Source organism: Mus caroli, unplaced genomic scaffold, assembly GCF_978045245.1.
Source record: "Mus caroli unplaced genomic scaffold, Mus_caroli_1 scaffold_5, whole genome shotgun sequence".
Taxonomy (NCBI): domain Eukaryota; kingdom Metazoa; phylum Chordata; class Mammalia; order Rodentia; family Muridae; genus Mus; species Mus caroli.
In genome coordinates, this window is record NW_028227260.1 from 118,052,844 (window position 1) to 118,071,801 (window position 18,958).

The window sequence follows — 18,958 nt, forward strand, 5'->3', positions numbered from 1 at the left end:
AAAGAAATTTCAACAAAGGCAGGCATATTTTTTATGATAAAGTATAGAAAGTGATGACCAGTTAAAGCTACAATCTTGAAGTGTATTTGTCCTTTCATTTGTGAGTACATATGAATATTTATTTGTGTGAATAATCCAGATTTATTTAAAACTCTAAATAAACAATGTTATCACATGATATGCACACACTGTGTTACATATACTTCTAAGATGAGAGAATTACTTTATCATAAATGAAAAGATCTAACCAAGCCTATGTATATAAAACCATTTTAGCATCTAAGTGGGAGAGTGTATCTCTCTCTCTGGGGAAATAGAAATTAGGATATTACTGGACTGAACGATCAGGCTGGCTCTGGAGTTCATTAACAATAGAGATCAGCAAACTATAGCCCAAGTACCAAACCTGGCTAAAGAGCTAAAAATAACATGAATAATTTTAAACAACTGGAAAAGAAGACAGTCTTTTGTGAAACGTGGGAGTTACATGAAATTCAAATCTTCATATCCTTAAAGTTTTACTAGAACACAGCCACACTCATCTGTATGAACTGCCTAGGGAGGTTCCCAAGCTACAGCGGCAGAGGTTGCCACACAGACCAAATGACCTCAAAGCTTGAGAAATCACTGTTGAAACTGTTTCACAAAAAGCTTCTGTCCCTGGCATAAAATATGTGATTTCAGTGGGTGGAAGAGCTAAGAAACTAGGACCTCTTACTAATTTGAGTGTGTTTACTACATGTTTTATCAATCTAGCTCAGAATAGCAACCCAAAGAGGCTATTTTTTTCTATTTATAGCAAGTAGTCTGATCTAATAAAATCCAATCAACACTCCAACCTGACTGCAATTCTATTTCCTCCCTGAATACACTTAAGTATTACCTGGATGTGATATTTATAGCTACCCACAACCAAGAACCTAGTTCCATAAATAGATCAGGCATTCAATATCAGTATTAAATGTTATATATCTTTCTGGCACCCAACCTTTCAAATTAGGCAAAGACTATTGGCTCATCTCAGGCCACTGCCAACTAGATAGATAAAACAGACCTGAACTGCGAATAGTAGTAATGATTTTAAATTTTAAACACAAAATCAGACCTCAAATTAGGATAATGATGTAGGGGAGCTAGATGATTTCAAAAATAAATCTATTGTAAGATCAAAATAATTAAAGTTATAAGGAAACAAACACAGAAAGGAATTGGATTCTGGTTTTGTTTCTTTGAAACAGGATCTCATACACCCCAGGTTGGCCTGCAAGTGAATTTTCAGCCAAAGATGACCTTGAACCCCAGATGACTCTGCCTTGACCAGCTGAGTACTATGTTTTTAAGCACGTGTCACCACTTCTGGCAAAGGAAATGGAGTCTTGGATATTTTTTGAAGTTGCGATTAACCTTTCTACCCACAAGAATGGTAAAGGTCTCTTTTGGCCTGAGCAAGGCCAAAGTAGTATTCCCTAGCACTGCAAAGGCAGCTGAATCGTTCACAGCATATTCACTTTAAACAGAGCATCTCCGTTTACTTATAAGCCTCTCGATTAATTGTTTGAAAGGATGGCAATGACTGGAAAGCTCTGCTCAGCAAAGCTCTGCTCCACAAACTGCCAATTTAAGTAATTGGTTTAAAAGCATAAGTCACTTAAGGAATTTGCTCTACTTTTCTTTCTGTCATGCAAATCTTAATCTTGCAATGCCAAATACATCTTTTGTATCCATACAAATACAGTATAATGAACTCTAGGAGGATTTCATTAAAACCCAAATAAAGGCCATCATTTGCCCTTCTAAAGTAGGACTTCAAAACGCCTTATTTGAACTAAATTGTACTTGCAGATCTCCCTATATGACACTCTGGCTAGCAAGATGAATTCACGGGTGTGAGGCTTTGCTATGACTCTGTATCTTGGGTCTTAAGAAAATCAAGCCAAATTGTTTTCATATGGGTATGAAAATGTTCCCCAAGATGGTCCCAAGAAGGCAGATGTAAGGTAAGGTACTTATAGCTCCAAGTGCCATCCCCACCCAAATTCAACCCCAGGGGAGTACCTGTTCCTTAAAAAGGATTCTTAAATACTTCAAATTATTTTCAGGTTTTCAAAAACTGTATCTGCTTTGAGCAAAATGATGAGCCAAATGAAGAGTTACACAATTGGTTCCAGGCTGTAAGAACTTTCTATCAGAATCAAGAGGGGCATTTTTGTTTCTCTATGTTCATGTACAGAATCCTCTTGACTCAGAGGAAAGGCCACCTATAGGGTGACAGAAGAACAGAGTGAATAAGGTTTGTTTCTTACCTGTAGAATACTCTCCTTTTGTCACATTAAAAGGTTGCACCTTTAGGTTAAAGGTATTTATCTGAAATGCTCTAGACACAGAAAGCACCTGCTCTTTGTTGCACATATAAGAACTTCCCAGAGGGGCATCCCAGAAGCTAAGGTTGTTGTTAGAAATGTTGAAAGCTGCAGGAAAAAAAAAGGCAGGTGAGTAATTTCTTAGTGTATCAATACTAAGGGGGGGTTGGCTGGAGGACAACCTTGAGTACACTGTTTCTCAGATGCTGTCCATCTTGGTTTTGAAGACAGGGTCTTTCATTGGCTTAAAGCTGCAAAATAAGCTAGACTAGCTGGTGAGCTTGCTCCAGAGATCCACCTGGCTCTGCCTCCCCAGCACAGAAATCACAAATGCACATTGCCATACCTACCTTTTTTTTTTTTTTTTTTTTTTTTTTTTTTTTCTCAGATCTTTGTGCTCTGCAAATACTCAGGGCGTTTTAGTAAAGTATAAGAGTTTGCAGTCAGGCTCTGACCAACACCATCCCCGCCCCCCCCCAAAAAAAAAACCAACTGTTGTCATTAATAAATTCACTTGTTTCTTTTGTTTTCTGAGACAGGAAGGATATCACTATATAGACCCAACTGACCTAGGGCTCACTATGTAACCCAGGCTGGCCTCCCACTTACGATCTTCCTGTCTCTGCTTCCCAAGGCTGGAATCCCAGGCATGCACCACCTCATTCACTTCTCTCTAATCTTTCCAGAGCTTTCAGTAGCCTAAAATCTAGTCGCTTCCCTAACAAACATCCACCATACTTTGAAAAGATGATTCTGCAAGGGAGACAACACTGTAGTTCTACATTAGATTGTAAACTGTGATCAAGAAATATTTTTACATAGCATCTACTATTTCATAAGACACAATCTGGTCATAAGCTAATTAGTATTTCTTTTCCCTCCATAAAATCCACTCTTCTCCTCCAAGCCAATGCTGTGCTTACCTGAGCCATTAGCCAAATACATGTAGACATTCACTTCCTTCAGATAGAACCGTTTTTCATTTTTCTGTTTGAAAAAGAGCTTCTAGTTAATAACATATCATCACAACTGCCTAAAGAAAAAGTTGGTCTATCTGCCTTTCTGTCTGTCTGTTTATTAGAGGCAGGGTCTCTCTGTTATATACCCTCTGGCTGTCCTGGAACTTTTTCACACTCAGAGACTCACATGCCTCTGCCTCCCAAGTGTTGGGAAGTTTATTTTTTTATGAACATATATTTTACTTTTATTTTGAAACAGTATCTCACTATGTAGCCTTTGATAAGCTGGAACTTACTATATAGACTTGGCTAGCTCAACTCAGCAATCCCCCTGCCTTTATCTCCCAAGTGCTGGATCAAAGCCTTGCACTACCACATCCCACTAAATATGTTAATTGTATGTATTTTGTTTTCAAAAGAGGGTTTTTCTGGCATAGCCAGGACTGTTCTGGAACTCACAATGTAGACCAAGCTAACCTACAACTCACAGAAATCCAACTGCCTCTGCCTCCTAAGTGCTAGGATTGAAGGTGTGTACCACCATGCCCAGTACTTAATTATATGTATTAATCGAGCTCAGTGTGATATTCTGACACATGCATACATCAAATACTAATCAAATAAAGGGCAATTGGCATTCCTCTTGCCTTAGAACTGTTTGTATTTGAAGCACTGAAATCCCCTTTTCTAGATCTTCATAAAATACAACATAGGATATTTTGAACTATCTTTCTAAAGCATTTAACTGATCAGCCAGTCATTCTAATTGTCTACATGCTTAGTATACACAAAGTAACATGTCTGCTCCATGGGACTAGCAAGATGAATCGGACTTGTATCTTGCCCTCCCAGTGCTTGCAATCTGCGAGGAAACATAGATCCTTAAGAAATTAAAGATACAGCTCAGTGGTGGAGGGCTTGCTCAGCATTTATGAGTCCTGGAGTTGTAACCCGCTTGTTCCTTGACTTGAAAAAAAAAAAAAGATACACAAATAAGTTAATCCTGTCTTTAAAAAAAACGAAAGTGGCCAATTAGAAATTTGGCAAGAAAATCATCTCCAATAAGGGAAGATGTATCCCTCATGTCAGCTGAGGGATAAGGAATTGGGGGTGGGCAGGATCTGGTTAGGAAACAAGTGGATCAAGGATATGTTCAAGATGGCAAGAGCAAAAGCAAAGGTAATCAATCAGAAAGAAACATTACCTAAATAACAACTGAGAACTAAGTGCTAGCCATTATTCTTTCTGGGTGTGAGACACTGGAAATTGACCCTAACGTTTTGCAGGCATTGGATAAGCATCCTGACACTGAGCTGTATGTCCTCAGTCATTATGTTTGCTATTTTGAGACAGAGTCTCACTAAGTTGCCCAAACTAGTACTAAACTCAAGTAGTGCAAACTGACCTTGAATTTGCAATCTTCTTCTCTCAACCTCCCAAGTAGCTGGGAGTATAGAGCTGTGCCACCAGCCTTGGCTCCAACACCCCTATACTACTGATGCTGTTACTATGCCCAGTTTAGGATGAGTCATTCAAGCACAGAGTTGCTAAGTGACCTCCTCCACTGCTGCCAATTAGCAATCAGTGAGCTGGAATTTAAACCCAAAGTCTGGCTCCAAACATTCGGACTGGTTACTGCTGGGCTCTTAGACTTCACAAGCTATTGCATGAAAGCAGAGAGAAGGAAGGCTCATGGAGTGAAATCCAAGCTGCGAGAGCAGAGTTCACTGCGTGGAGGAAAGGGCTTGAGCTGCCCTTCTGTCCTTTAGATGTTACCTTGTTGGCAAAACACAATCACTGAAGATTTATGGGAAGAGCTGTGCTTTGGGAAGATTAATGTAGGGGAGATAAACAAAGGGGGAGCTTAGGTAAGAGGCCTTTGAACTACCCAGACAAGAGAAGCCACGGCTAGAAGCAGATATGGGACAAAGAGAGCAAAATGAAATGAGAGACATTTCAGCAGCAAGTGTAATGGAGGGCTTGATGTGTCCTCTTACTATGCCCTCCCTCTGTTCAGCCAATGCTCTGCCTGGCACTCAAGATGCACTCCTAACTTTGTTCTAACTCCCTTCATATTCTCAGCTGGACACACAGCTCGCCATCCTCCTCCTAGCTGGACTGGCACTGATTATGTTCCTTCATCCAGGGACAACCTCTACTTTTCTACTTCTCCTCACCTCTGTATGCACAGATCTGACCTATCCCTGAATGCCCTCAAATGTCATCTTTTCCATTAAACTTCCTCTTTGTGTTAACATCTGGCCTGGCACTAGGCATATAGCCAGGTAGCCGCATGCTTCTTTAGCATCTGTGAGGCTCTGAATTCAATCCCAATTGGGAGAGAAAGAGAGAAAAAGAGAATGAGAGGGAGAGCAAGAGAAAAGGGAAGGCAGGCCTATCCTGGACACATTGAAGAGGCTAATTCTTTTTTTTCTTTATTTTGTAATTTTTACAGTGCTAACGATGGAACCCCAGAGCATCACACTGGCAACTAATTTAATGAGTCAATGGATGGACTTACACATAGATAACAAGGGAACTGTTCTTTAGATTCTCAAAGGATTAGTACCAGGATACCAAAATCTAGGAAGTCCAAGTCCCCCTTTCAAAATGGTGTACTATTTGCTTAGAATTTACATGTGGCTCCTATATACTTTCAGTCATCCCTAAATTACCTATAATCCTTAAATATAAATGTATAAAAAATAGTGTATTGTTTATTTTAATAACAAAAACAAAACTGTGCATGTTCACAATAAATACAATTTTTGTGGTTCTGGAGATCAATCTCAGGGTCTTGTGCATTCCAAGCAAGAATGTCTGCCACAGACAATGAACTTGAGACATTTTTACCTAACACTACTTCGAGGTTGTATGTAGGACGTAGAGAAACAGACAGCTAACCATGTTCATTAATGCTGGCTATTACTAGTACAGATACTATAAAGAAAACATTCTATAAGAATGTTAACAGGGGCTAAAAAAGATGGCTCAGCAATTGGGAGCACTGGCTGCTCTTCAAGGACCCGGGGTTCAGTTCCCAGCACCCACATGACAGCTTACAGCTATCTGTGATTCCAGTTCATGGCATCTGGCGCCTTCACTCAGATATGCATACAGGCAAAACACCAATGCACATAATAAATGTATCTTCACAAACAAAGGATATAACTATAAAAGGTTTAAAACGGTGTGTTAGCATGAGAATTGTCTAATAATAGAGAAAATATTATAAAAACTAATTAGAGCTAGTTTTCTTTTACTATGAGTTCATTCTTGTTTCTACACTGAAGCACATATAATAGTACAATGGCCACTTTGTGTGATTATTAATACAAGAGTCCAGCCTATAGATAGCCCAGTTGACTCAGAGATGAGCAGGGATAAATAAACCAAATATCGTCCCCCTCCCCGCATACACCTACCCACTGTTCAAACTTGCAGGTGCACTTCTCAGAGAAAGCGCTTTAGCTTTCAGTACTTACCACAGCAAAGATAAAGTCAAGATACTTAATTTGGCTGTTGTTCAGCCTAAGTTGAGCACTTTGAGGTTGACAGCTGCCGGTGAAGTTGGTTGTGGCAGGGTTGATGTTAAAAATAAAAGGCACCTTCGGGAGAATAAAGAGAAGGGAGGTGCAGATTAACTGTAAAAGTCAACACCAAAGCCCTTTACACTGATAAAACCAATGTCAACATACAACACAACCTCTTTTGTGTGGACACTTGAATTCCTGATGTCTTACTTTCATGAGAACTTGATGCAAGACTTCAAGCTATGACTCAGCCAACTTCAACTACAATAACAAGAGGGAAGTTTCCCCAGTAATGAGTCAAATGAAAACACTTTTTTTTTTTTTTCAGAGCACAAAAGCCATCTGTCTAGTTTGTTTCGGATCCTAAAAAATGTGATTTGTTCACTGGCACTCCATCTGGTGTCCAAATGAGGTATTGCAACTGGACAAGGACTTGACCATAATTGTGCTCTGACTCATCAAATAGCCTTGCACCAACCTACAGTGTGGTTCAAATAAAAGCCTGAAAAGGCTTTGATTTGACTTTCATTTTTGGCAGTGTTGGGGTGGTACCCAGACCTTGTACATGTGCTGTAACTGCTCTATCCCTGAACTTTATCTTATCCCATCTCCAACTTAACTACATATGCTGAGCTACTGAAGGCTTATAGAATCTAAGCTGTAAAGAAGTCTTTTAATAAATTGGCAGGTTTTCTGCTGGTCAAGATTCCTAGATGGTGAGATTAACTATTCATGGATATAGTCATTCCAAATTATTCAAAACTCAAGTCAACACCAACTCTGCATTTAAACTTAAATCACTCTAGTATCGGTTATTAAGTGCACGGTGCACTATACATTACTTAAGATACAGACAGTTTACAAAAAAGGTTTCACTAAACCCTACCTTCTCCTCTGTGATGTTCAGCTGCAGCCCCATGGTAGCCAGCAGACAGGTAGTATTGCCATTTCTAATGCTGTAGTTTCCAACAGTTGGAGTTGGAGTGGGTGTTGAAGTTGGAGTGAGTGTGGTTGTAGTCGACGGGGCAGTGGTGTGAATGATGGGTGCCACAGTGGTGACAGTTTGGTCTTTCTCACACACTTGTTCTAAAACAAAGGACAAAACAAGCTCGGGTGATCTTGCTTTATTAGGCCAGGGAAGAGCAAACTACTTCGAGTTAGGTTCTCACAGTCCAAGGGGTTAATTAGAGCAAAAGAAGACCTCGGGGGATGAAGCACGGGTTCCTAAGCTACTGTTTCATAAACAGAGAATCTCTTATGAGTTGTGACCAGAATAGACAAACTCCGAACACATCAAAAGTTATAGTATTCAACTGTGGCCACATAATCTTCCTTCTTGGGCCCACAAATGCCTTTATTTCAAAGAATTTCCCCTGTCTCTGATGAGAAATTCAGAGACAAGTCTAAAACAACCCCACTCCCCACCCCCAAGCTAAAAATGTTTTTTTTTTTCCTTCAAATGTAACAACCACTGTGAAGAAGTGGTACTAAAAATTAGCCTGGAAATCGTTGAAGGGTTTAAATACAAAGGAATCATATTTCTATCACTCCTCTAGCAGGTTATTGATATTTAAATCCCTTCTTAGAAAGTATTAGTTTTCAAGTAATGAATGTGAAATTATTACATTTCCATTAAACAGTCCACTGTGGGTCTCTAGTGCTTACATTCTCATTCATATTCTCTCTCTCTCTCTCTCTCTCTCTCTCTCTCTCTCTCTCTCTGTGTGTGTGTGTGGGTCTCTAGTGCTTACATTCTCATTCATTCTCTCTCTCTCTCTCTCTCTCTCCCTCCCTCCCTCCCCCTCTCTCTCTCATACAGATAAACACACACACACACACACACACACATTCACAAACACAACATACTACAAACAAGACAATTGCATGTATATCATAAAATTTCAACTGAAATTATCTGTAAGAATGGTTATCACTTTAAGCCTATGCTCACAGTGCACGCCTATGATCCTAGGAGGCAGAGGCAGGTAGATCTCTGAGATGGGAGGCCAGACTGATCTACAGAGGGAGTTCCAGGATGGCCAGGACTACACAGAGAAACCCTGTCTCACAAAAAAGAAAGGAAGGAAGGAAGGAAGGAAGGAAGGAAGGAAGGAAGGAAGGAAGGAAGATCGATCTATCACTTTAAAAATATTTAGTCTGCACCTTAAGAAATGTTCTCAGACGGTGATCTCAGTGAATGCTACCTGATATAGTCTGCCCTTAAAATAAGAGCCACATATATAAGTCCATTTAAGGACTTACGGTTTTTGATTAGGCAGTGGAGGCAAATGTCTTTAATCCCAGCACTAGAGAGGCAGAGGCAGGTAGATCTCTGGGAGTCCGAGGCCAGCCTGATCTACAGAGAGTTACAGGACAGCCTGGGCTGTTATACAGAGAAACCCTGTGTCAAGGAAGGAAGGAAGGAAGGAAGGAAAGAGAGAGAGAAAGAGAGACAGAGAGAGAGAGACAGAGAGAGAGAGGAAAGAACAAACTTACCATTTTTACTCACTGTACCATTTTGGACAAAAGCTTGGAGGTGAATACCCCAATAGTTCTGAACAACAGGAGTCAGGTTGTAAGTTAAAACACTATTGCACTTAAAGATGACATCCAATGGAACTGTGAAATTCTCAGGATTTTTAACAGTATGAACTCCTATAAAACAAGGTTAACAATGTTATTTCCAGGAAGACAAGAGAAACTAATATATTTATATTAACATAAATACAGGTTCCCTTTCTTCTAGGCCTTGCTATGTCAAAGGTTATAAACTGTGGAGCGTTGACAGGAATGACAAATTCACTGTGACTGGAACTGTAAGCAGTAGGGAAGACAAGACATAAGGGTTATGAAAGAAAGCAGAAAGCAGAAAGACTAGAGGGATGGCTTCATGGTTACCCGCACCGGCAGCTAGTTCCTAACACCCATTTGGTGGCTCACAAATACCTGTAATTCCAGTCCCATGGGGATGTCATACCTCTTCTGGCCTCTGTGGGCAGTAGGCACACACAGGATGCATAGACATACGTGCAGGCAAAACACCCATACACATAAAATAAATGTTAAAATAATAAAGAAGCATTATTTTTTTAAAGAAAGAAGATATTTGTAGAAGGTGTTCCCCTGAAACTTCTCACACCTAAGGACAGTATGAGCTTGGTTGACAATGGGGGACTTGCTTCTGTTTTTCACATTACCTGTTGCTCTTGCTATGGTTTTGTGTTCATGGACACCTGTGTGCAAGCTGGTTATGGAGAGTACACATGTGGGGGCCGTCAGAGGATAAACTGCAGGAGATGGTTCTCTCCTTCAGATTCCAGACAGCCAACTGGGGTTGTCAGACTTGACAGCACACACTCCTACACACAAAGTCATCATGTTCTCCCTCCCCCAACCTGTCCCTGACCCTACCTACCCACCCAACTTCATGTTCCTTCCTCTCCCTACACCCTCACTCTCAAAATAACCAAGAGCATAGCAAGGAGAGTTGAAACAAATAAAGAACAATAAGGCAAAAAGTGTCAAAACAACAACACAAGGGAGTCCCATTTTTGCTGGAGAAAAATGATGTCCTTTACCAACAGATACCAATCCTAGTTAGAGTAAGCCTTAAGAGAGGAAATAAGGCCTAATTTATTTTAAGGGATGTTAATAAATATCCAACCATAGGCAGAAAAAAACTCTGACCCTAACTTTTAATTACCAGGGGGAACAGAAGGCCAATGGTTGCTTAGGTGAAAATCGAGATATAGTGAAGGGCAGGAGGAAGAAAACCAAAGGTAAGTTTAAAATGCCTTTCTACAGTAACTAGATGGGACTTAGTGACTGTAAGAAAGGCAGACTGCTGAGAATGGTGCACAGTGGAAAGAGTTACTGCCCTATAAGCATATCAGAGGCCCCAGGTTCAATACTCAGCACCCCAGAAAATAAGGTGGTGGAGCCACATAGGCCAGCACTGAAATGCCTGCCGCTCCAGAGGTAGAGAGCCTGGAGGACTGGGACTTCAAGCTTGTGCTTGGCTTCAGCTAGCCAGAGGCCCATCTGGGCTACATTAGAAGTGATAGAGCCTTCCTCTTTCTGGGGCTACTGAGGTGATTCCGAGAAGTGACAGGCCTGGTGACTGTGTCCCAGTCTGGCATTGGTGACACATGCCTTTAATTAATGCCTTTAATCTTTAATTCTGGAGGCAGAAGCAGGCAGATCTAGTTGAGTTTGAGGCTAACTTAGGCTATAAAGTAAGTTCCAAAACAGCCATGGCTATTTCACAGAGAAACTGTCTCAAAAAGACAAAAATAAAGTGTAATAAAGAAAAACGTAAAACAAATGATTCCATTTCAAGAAATCTTCAAGTAAAAATGTATGCCACTGTGAACAGAATTTTTACTGGAATGCCTATAGTGAAACTGCAAAATACTGAACTCATACAGATCTAAGTGGCCTGGTCTCTTGGAGAAGCAGAAAAGAATGTATTCATGATCCCTAACACGGGTAGTCTTCTATGCATCTCCATCATGTAACAAGGCAGCCACGTAGTGCTTCTTGGCACCCCCTAATGGACAGATGGAGTTTGGGGATTTTTAAATTTGAATGTTTTCCTAAAATTGTCTCCTTGTTATCAAAAAGGAGCAGATGTGAACTTGCTATATAAAGACAGACCTTAAAAAACAATGAGCGGAAGCCAGGCGATGTGGCACATGCCTTTAATTCCAGCACTCAGGAAGCAAAGGCAGATGGATCTCTGTGAGTTTGAGGCCAGTCCTAGTCTACATAGTTGAGTTCAAGGAAAACAAGAGCTACTTGGTGAACTGTTTCAAAAACAAAACAAACAAAAAATGATGATAGGAAAAAAGTTTCTAAACATTTTAGGATTATACTATGAAACTATATAAAAGTTAAAACTATTCCCTATGAACACATACAGGAATATCACACCCTGAAGATATAAGGCTGGTTGCCTCTAGCAGGCAGAGAAGAAAATGAAATCAAGGAGTATCTCAAATTTAGCAGTAAAGTTTTGTTTCTTTAAATAATGAAACACCCATTTTAAAATTCGATTTATTAACCCAGGCATACTCCTTTAATCCCAGCACCCAGGAGACAAAGGCTGGTAGATCTCTATAAATTAGAAACCAACCTGGTCTCCATAGGGAATTCCAGGCTAGGTAGGGCTATACAATGAGACTCTAAAATTAAAAAATATATTCTGGGTAATAAGTCTCTATGAGTCTGCTATATTATTCTCTCTGGGTTTTTAATTTGTATTTTAATCATAAAAACATTTTTTAAGTAGCAGCTTCAAAGTTACTTCAATTATTAAATGCCTAAAACTTAGCATTTCAGAGTAGGGCAGTGGTAGCACACGCCTTTAATCCCAGCATTCAGAAGGCAGAAGCAGGAGGATCTCTGTGAGTTGAAGGCCAGTCTCGTCTAGACTGAGTTCCAGGACAGCAAAGGTTATACAAAGAAACTCTGTCTCAGAAAAACAAACAAAACAAAGCAAAGCAAAGCAAAACAAAAGTAGCATTTCAAACTACTAAATTATTTCAAAGGCAATTCTCTAAAGTATACGTAAAGAAAGTTCAAAAGTTTTGATACTTTATTATACAGAAGACAGTCACAGAAAAAGTCAACAACCACTTGTTTAAAATAAAGACAAGGAAAGGGGTTAGCATGTTAGTGACTTTATCTAACATGTCTGACTAAAGCCATCTTCCTTTAACAGTTGCCCACGCAGTTGAGGGATGGGTCACATCATCCCCTGATTATAACAGATTCTGAAGCTGGCTTCTTCTGCTTGTAGTCTCCTCACTTCCAAATTAATCCAGCAATATATTCTCTATAAACTGCTCTCTCTGCTTTGCTTGTATCATTTTCTGGCTTAGAAAAACCTACCACGGTTTCCCTAGTGCCTACCTTCATTGTGCTAAAAGCCCTTTCTTGGCTTCCCAAGCCCCTATAATGAGGCCCACTGTACTGAGCCAACTGGCTTGGCCTCCTGCTACACAGACAGACAGCCTGGATCTCAGGCAACTCTCCAATGACTGCTGTGCATCCTCTGGCTCCCCCTGGTGGAAGCATCCTGCTCCAATTCTTCCACTTACGTTCCACCATAAGCCTGCAGCTCAGGACGAAGCAAGCACCTTTACCCCTCCATCATACACTGACCTCTCTCATTCTGTTCCCAATCCCTCTTTTCTCTCTGCTTTTCATCAGGACCCCTGGTGAGAACACTCAGAAAGCAGGCACTCAGCCCATGGATCAACAGATACAACTATAGAATGCATAATACATTCTGAATTTACTGTGTGCTTTATGTTGTTGTTGAGAAAAAAAGGTCTAGAGTTTTCCTCACAGGGTCACAAAAGATTTATAAACTGTCTTCTCACTTAAACAGAAAGTCAAGGACAAATTTATCCTAGTATTTAAAGATAATGCAACCATGCCCCAGCCAAAGATAAATATCTAAAAATAGCTAATAACCTCTTGCCTCGGTTCTTCTCTCAAAACAAGAGATTAGTAGAATTAATACTTTGGTTTGATTTTTCAGTAGACCAGGATGGCCTTGAACTTAAGAGCTCCATGGCTTTGAAGTATGCTCTTTCCATCTACAAGTCCAAGAGTGGTATTAACTCCAGATCTCAGCGCCTGACGTTGACTTGCCAGTGTTTCTGCAGTCAGAATGGCACACTATGTGTAAGAGAGCTAACTACTCCAGACATCCTGCTAAGCTAACTTCACTGGAGGGGGCCGAAAAGGGAGAGAATTACATCCCAAACTGAGGATGGTGGTGTACAAACACCAAAGATCTCAATCCTCAAGGCCGCTGATAGGAGGAGTATATATCTCAGGTCAGCCTGGCTTGACAAAAAAAAAAAAAAGAAAAGAACAAAAAACACCTTAAATTCTCCACCACACACACTTTCAGAACATTTGAATGCATGACTGTTTAAGAAAGACGAGACTGAGCCGGGCGTGGTGGCGCACGCCTTTAATCCCAGCACTCGGGAGGCAGAGGCAGGCGGATTTCTGAGTTCGAGGCCAGCCTGGTCTACAGAGTGAGTTCCAGGACAGCCAGGGCTACACAGAGAAACCCTGTCTCGGAAAAAAAAAAAAAAAAAGAATGACGAGACTGACCTAATCAAGTTGTTCTTGACCTAAAGTTGTCTCAAAATAGCAGTTAGTTTAACTTTTCAAGTAAAGGTTCACAGTAACAGTAAAAAGATCTGAAGGTAAGACATTTCTTCTACATTACTGACCTGGGACACTTTCAATTAGTAAGGAGTTTTCTCACTCACCACCATTTACTTAGTGCCCACTACTGAGTAGATAAAAGGAGTTAAGTGTGCACACTCTCTATCTCAGGAAACTGGCTGCAATCACTAGCTCTTTGCTCACTTACTAAATTTAGAGCCTTTGGGGAAGTCACCAAGCCTCATCCCCTTTATTATTATCAACCCTTCCAAAGGTTGCTATAAACTGTACACTCAGTAGAATACTGCATAGAGCAAAACACTCCAGAAATGGTACTCAATATCACTTTGTGCCCAACACGACTCTATGCATGAACTCAGAGCTTAAATGAATAAGAGGACTTGATTTTTTTACTCTTATTAGGAAGACAGATAGGCATAATAATCATTATTTTAGTTGTTGACATTTTTTGTTACTAATGAAAGCAAGAGAATACAAAATCAATCCAATTCTTAAGTTTACCTTTAGCTACAGCATCAGGAAATGCTGTGCTATCACTGGTGTTGTAGGAAAGCACGATGTCGTGAATTGAATAGTGAGATGCTTCCTTGGTAAAATTCACAGCCCAAGAGACAGCGAATCCAAATTGTATCATTATTTTGGCACTATTCTGGTCATCCCCACAACTGCTTCCATCATGTGTCACCTTGTCAGGTACTGCAATGGTTCTAGTTTTCTAAAAGATAAAAAGAAAAAAGTTTAGGAGTGGGTAAGAAGAAAAAAAACAGACATCAGTAAAAGCCCACCACCCCTGGAGAACCCAGTTGGGTGTACCACTTTTAGCTAAATCACACTTTCCCCTCAGCCAAGAGGCTCTTTCCCAATCTCAGATTCTTTAGCTACACACACCAGTAGTCTGGGCAAGCTCATGTATGTCTGAAGAAGAGAGAAGTCGCCCGGCCTCTTCTCTAACTCTTAGCTCATTTCAGTAAACCTCAGGAGAAAATCCAGGGTCTCATACACAATGGGCAAGAGTTCTACCAGTGAGCAATTTCACAGCTTACACATTGGGTTGTTTTTTTTAGGTCATGTTATATATAGGGCTTTAACAAAATGAAAATAAGGCAAAAAAAAGACCAAAGAGACCAACAAAGCAATAGGTAGATACTGCAAACTGTTTCTTAGAAGTTGGGAGCCTAAAAAGATGGCTCAGTGGTTAAGAGCACTGCTTACTCATCTGGAAGACTTGGGTTGGATTTATAGACCCCATATTATGGACTCACAATTGTCTGTAACTCTAATTTCAGGGGAGGCTATGTCCTTTTCTGCCCTCCTCTGACACCAGACACACAAGTGGTACACAGACACACACAAATAAAATTAAACCCATACACCCTATACACACATAAAAAAATTAAAACATAATTTTTAAAGATAAAAAAAGAAATTCAAGTTTTAATGTCAGTATATTCTATTATTACAAAAGTTGCTGTAACTGAAATACTATGAAGTCTTTCCTCATTTGCATATAACCATCTCCAAGGAAAACTCCAAAGAATCAATGAATTCAAAGTCTCCCCTCCAATCTAAGCAGAACAGTTGTAAGAATATTAATACTTTTAGAACACAGGACTTAAGTGTTAGGCAAATTAACCTGAGATCTTATTTGTACCCAGTATAAAAGGTTAAAAAGTAGTGGCTGGAGATCTGTCTCAGAGGTTAAGAGCACTGACTGCTCTTTCAGAGGTCCTGAGTTCAGTTCCCAGCAACCCCATGGTGACTCACAACCATCTGTAATGAGATCTGATGTCCTCTTCTGGCCTGCAGGCATACATAATAAATCTTTTTTTTTAAAAAAGTAAAGGGTATAAAAAAAAAGTTTAAATGTAAAGCTGGACATGGTGGCACACACCTTTAATCTCAGCACTTAGGAGGCAGACAGAGGGGAATCTTAGTTCCAGGACAGCCAGAGCTCCACAGAGACCCTGTCTGCAGTGGTGCGGGACAAACAAAAAATGCTAAATGTAAATAAATCCTGATAGAAAACTCGAGACTGGAAGTAGTACAGTGCTTACCACCCAACAAACAAAAACTGCTCACTCTAGTGCACTAGAAAAACTGCTCCCTGCTTAACAGCAGCACCTGCTCTTCCAGAGGATTCCCAGCACCAACTTGGCAGTTCACCCTCATCTGTAATCCCAGTTCCACAGGATTCAATGCTCTGTATTGACCTCTCAGGGCACTGTATGAATGTGGTGCACAGATACCCATTCAGGCAAAACACTGTAAGCAAATAAGCAAATAACCCTAAAAAAAAAAAGGCAGAGATGTTTACTTACATTGGTGTGGTTTGTAGTTTCATATGTTATTGTGAAATTCATCTCCCATTCTGCATAAAGGCAAGTACCCTTTGAATCTGTCAAATTAACTATCAATGCATTGGACTGAACGGCTCCTAAAATAAAAAGACAATATATACAGGATAAAAATAAATTCAAGGTACTGCTGAAGTTCAACCAGCTCTAAAATAAAACATGTACGTTAAAAAAGATGGTTATCTTGGTGATTATATTTCTTTGTAGTTTTTAACAAGCCACTGGTAATAAGGGTAGCATTTTCTCTTTTGGAAATGGTTAGTTGATCCTTGATGCTTAGGGGATGGCAGAAACTAGTGGCATCTGATTCTTACATTCATTCACACCTTGTTAGTTCAGTTTTAGACATTACAGTTGTCTTGTTGCTGTTCTTATTTGGTTTTGCAGTGCTGTGAGTCAAAGCCAGGGCTCCATACATTTGGCTAGCACTCCACTGAGCTGTTACAGCCAATGCTTTCTTAGGTTTTGAAGTAACTAATGTAGGGGCACGTGTGGAAAGTGTATTAAGTCCTGCTTCTCTCAACCCAGTCAGTGAAACTTTCTCTGCAATGATGATTAATCAGATGGCTTATGTTCTGACTCAACATTCTGTTGCCAACTATATGACAGGACACATGGAGATCTTGCCAAATGATTTTATTCTGATGTAATCAGGTTTAGCTTTTCTAAACACAAGGATCACAATAACAGAGAAGCAACAACTCAAAGGGTTGTTACAGCCTAGTAGATCCTAAGAAAGGTCAATCTTTACAAATGCAGAATTCATAACTTCATTTCTCACTAAAACTGAATTGAGTAAAAAGTTTGATGAACCGTTCTCATGGACCCGCAATCTCTTCCTACATTCTCAACCTGCTCCTTCTGTAAATGGAGAAACTTTCACGCAGAAATGCTTTGGGACTTATCGTCTAACTCTAATCTTCTATTACTTAAAGGTCGCTGCAACATCGCCTATTAAACTCAAGCCCCTAAAGTGTCAATATTTTAATGGAGAAGGGGAAAATATGCCAGGAAATTCACCTGCAACATAAATAACTGGCAACCTTTTGAGAATTGCCTTGCATGTCTAATACATGACCCAAGGGGACGCTGCTTCCTGTTAAGATCACTGCACACCCTTTAATGCTATCCAAGCAAGCCAGTGTCATTTACAGGTAGAGACATGCTATCAAACTAAAGAGAAAACTCCTAAGAGGAATACCAAGCCAGCATGCCTCAGCAACCACTTTCAAGCCATACACAAAAGGCTACCTTTCATGCTCCAGAGCCCTAGCTGCCTTAGCAAGCCCAAACACTATGCTAAAGCTTGTGGTGGCTGATAATGACTAAGTATTGGCAAAGATTCATTTCAGAAAGACCTTGTATAAGGAACATAGGTTTTTGCCACCATTCTTTTCTTTACAGACAAGAAATGGAGCTGCCAAGCAGATCCAAGTCTACCTGTAGAGTGCTGCTGAGAACTCCAACTTCAGCTGGAGTTTTGTTTTGCCTGTGCTTGATCTCAAAGCTTGGCATAAAGTTCTCCAGCTTGTATCCCTGGTATAAAGCCTCCTTGGTCATGATAAATGATCTTTTTAATATGTTGTTGCATTCAATTTGCTATGGTTTTTAAGAGTTTTGCATCTATATCCATTACAGGTATGTGTGCATCTCTCTTTTGCTGTAGTCTTTAGAAGTTGAGCGTAAAATCGTGGCTACAAGAAGCTGGGCAGAGTACATGAGAAGGGATGAAGAAATGCCAATCAATAGAAACTAAATAACAGTTAGGACACTTAGGAGTAAGCAACCCTGATATGCTTCAACATCAACACACTGCATGGCACAGCAGCAGTATACTGCACTTCAAAAGGAAAGGATTTTTTCAAAGCTTTTCCATAAAGAAATGAACAACACCAGGGAGCAAGGTTTAGTTTGATTCTTTAAAATTAGAATTATTCATATGCATCCAAAAATCATGACATCTCATTTTACTGTGTACAATTTTGTTTTATGTGTTACTTAAAATCAATTTAAAGATAAAGGATCCTCTTCTTCTACCCAAACTACTCAAAACTATTATGAAAGTAATTGAGAAGCCAGGCATAATGGTGCACACTTACAACCCCAGCATCCAAGAAATTGAGGGACGGGGCTGCAGAGATGGCTGAGTGGGTAAGAGCACTTGTTCTTGCAGAGGATGGAGGTTGGATTCCCAGTAACCACATGGCAGCTCACAACTGTCTAAAACTCTAGTTCTGGGGGGAATCTCATGTCCTCTTTTGGCTTCTACGGGTACTAGGCACCCACATGGAGTACAAACATACATTCACGCAAAATACTAATACACTTTAAAAAAATAAATCTCAAATACTGGAATGAAAGAAAAAGAGGGGGAGATATGCAAGCTCGGCTGGAGATATGGTTCCATGGTTAAGAGAACTAGATGCTGTTCCAGAGGACCGGAGTTTGATTCCCAACACCACACGGGGGCTCACAACCAACATTACCACCAATTCTAGGAGATCTGATGTCCTCTTCTGGCCAAGGCTGGCACCAGGAAC

General features: G+C 40.2%; 1 protein-coding gene across 3 annotated transcripts in view; it reads right to left on the reverse strand.

The window, feature by feature from the left end:
- Lamp2 (lysosome associated membrane protein 2) overlaps window positions 1-18,958 on the reverse strand; it is a 50,859-nt gene that overhangs the window by 20,333 nt on the left and 11,568 nt on the right. For all 3 annotated transcript variants that reach the window (XM_029472999.2, XM_021152776.2, XM_021152777.2), the window contains exons 2-8: window positions 16,383-16,498; window positions 14,566-14,779; window positions 9,349-9,507; window positions 7,739-7,938; window positions 6,805-6,927; window positions 3,284-3,347; window positions 2,304-2,468 (exon numbers count right to left, since the gene is read on the reverse strand). In XM_029472999.2, coding sequence (XP_029328859.1) covers window positions 2,304-2,468; window positions 3,284-3,347; window positions 6,805-6,927; window positions 7,739-7,938; window positions 9,349-9,507; window positions 14,566-14,779; window positions 16,383-16,498 — 1,041 coding nt within the window. The remainder of the gene's footprint in view (window positions 1-2,303; window positions 2,469-3,283; window positions 3,348-6,804; window positions 6,928-7,738; window positions 7,939-9,348; window positions 9,508-14,565; window positions 14,780-16,382; window positions 16,499-18,958) is intronic.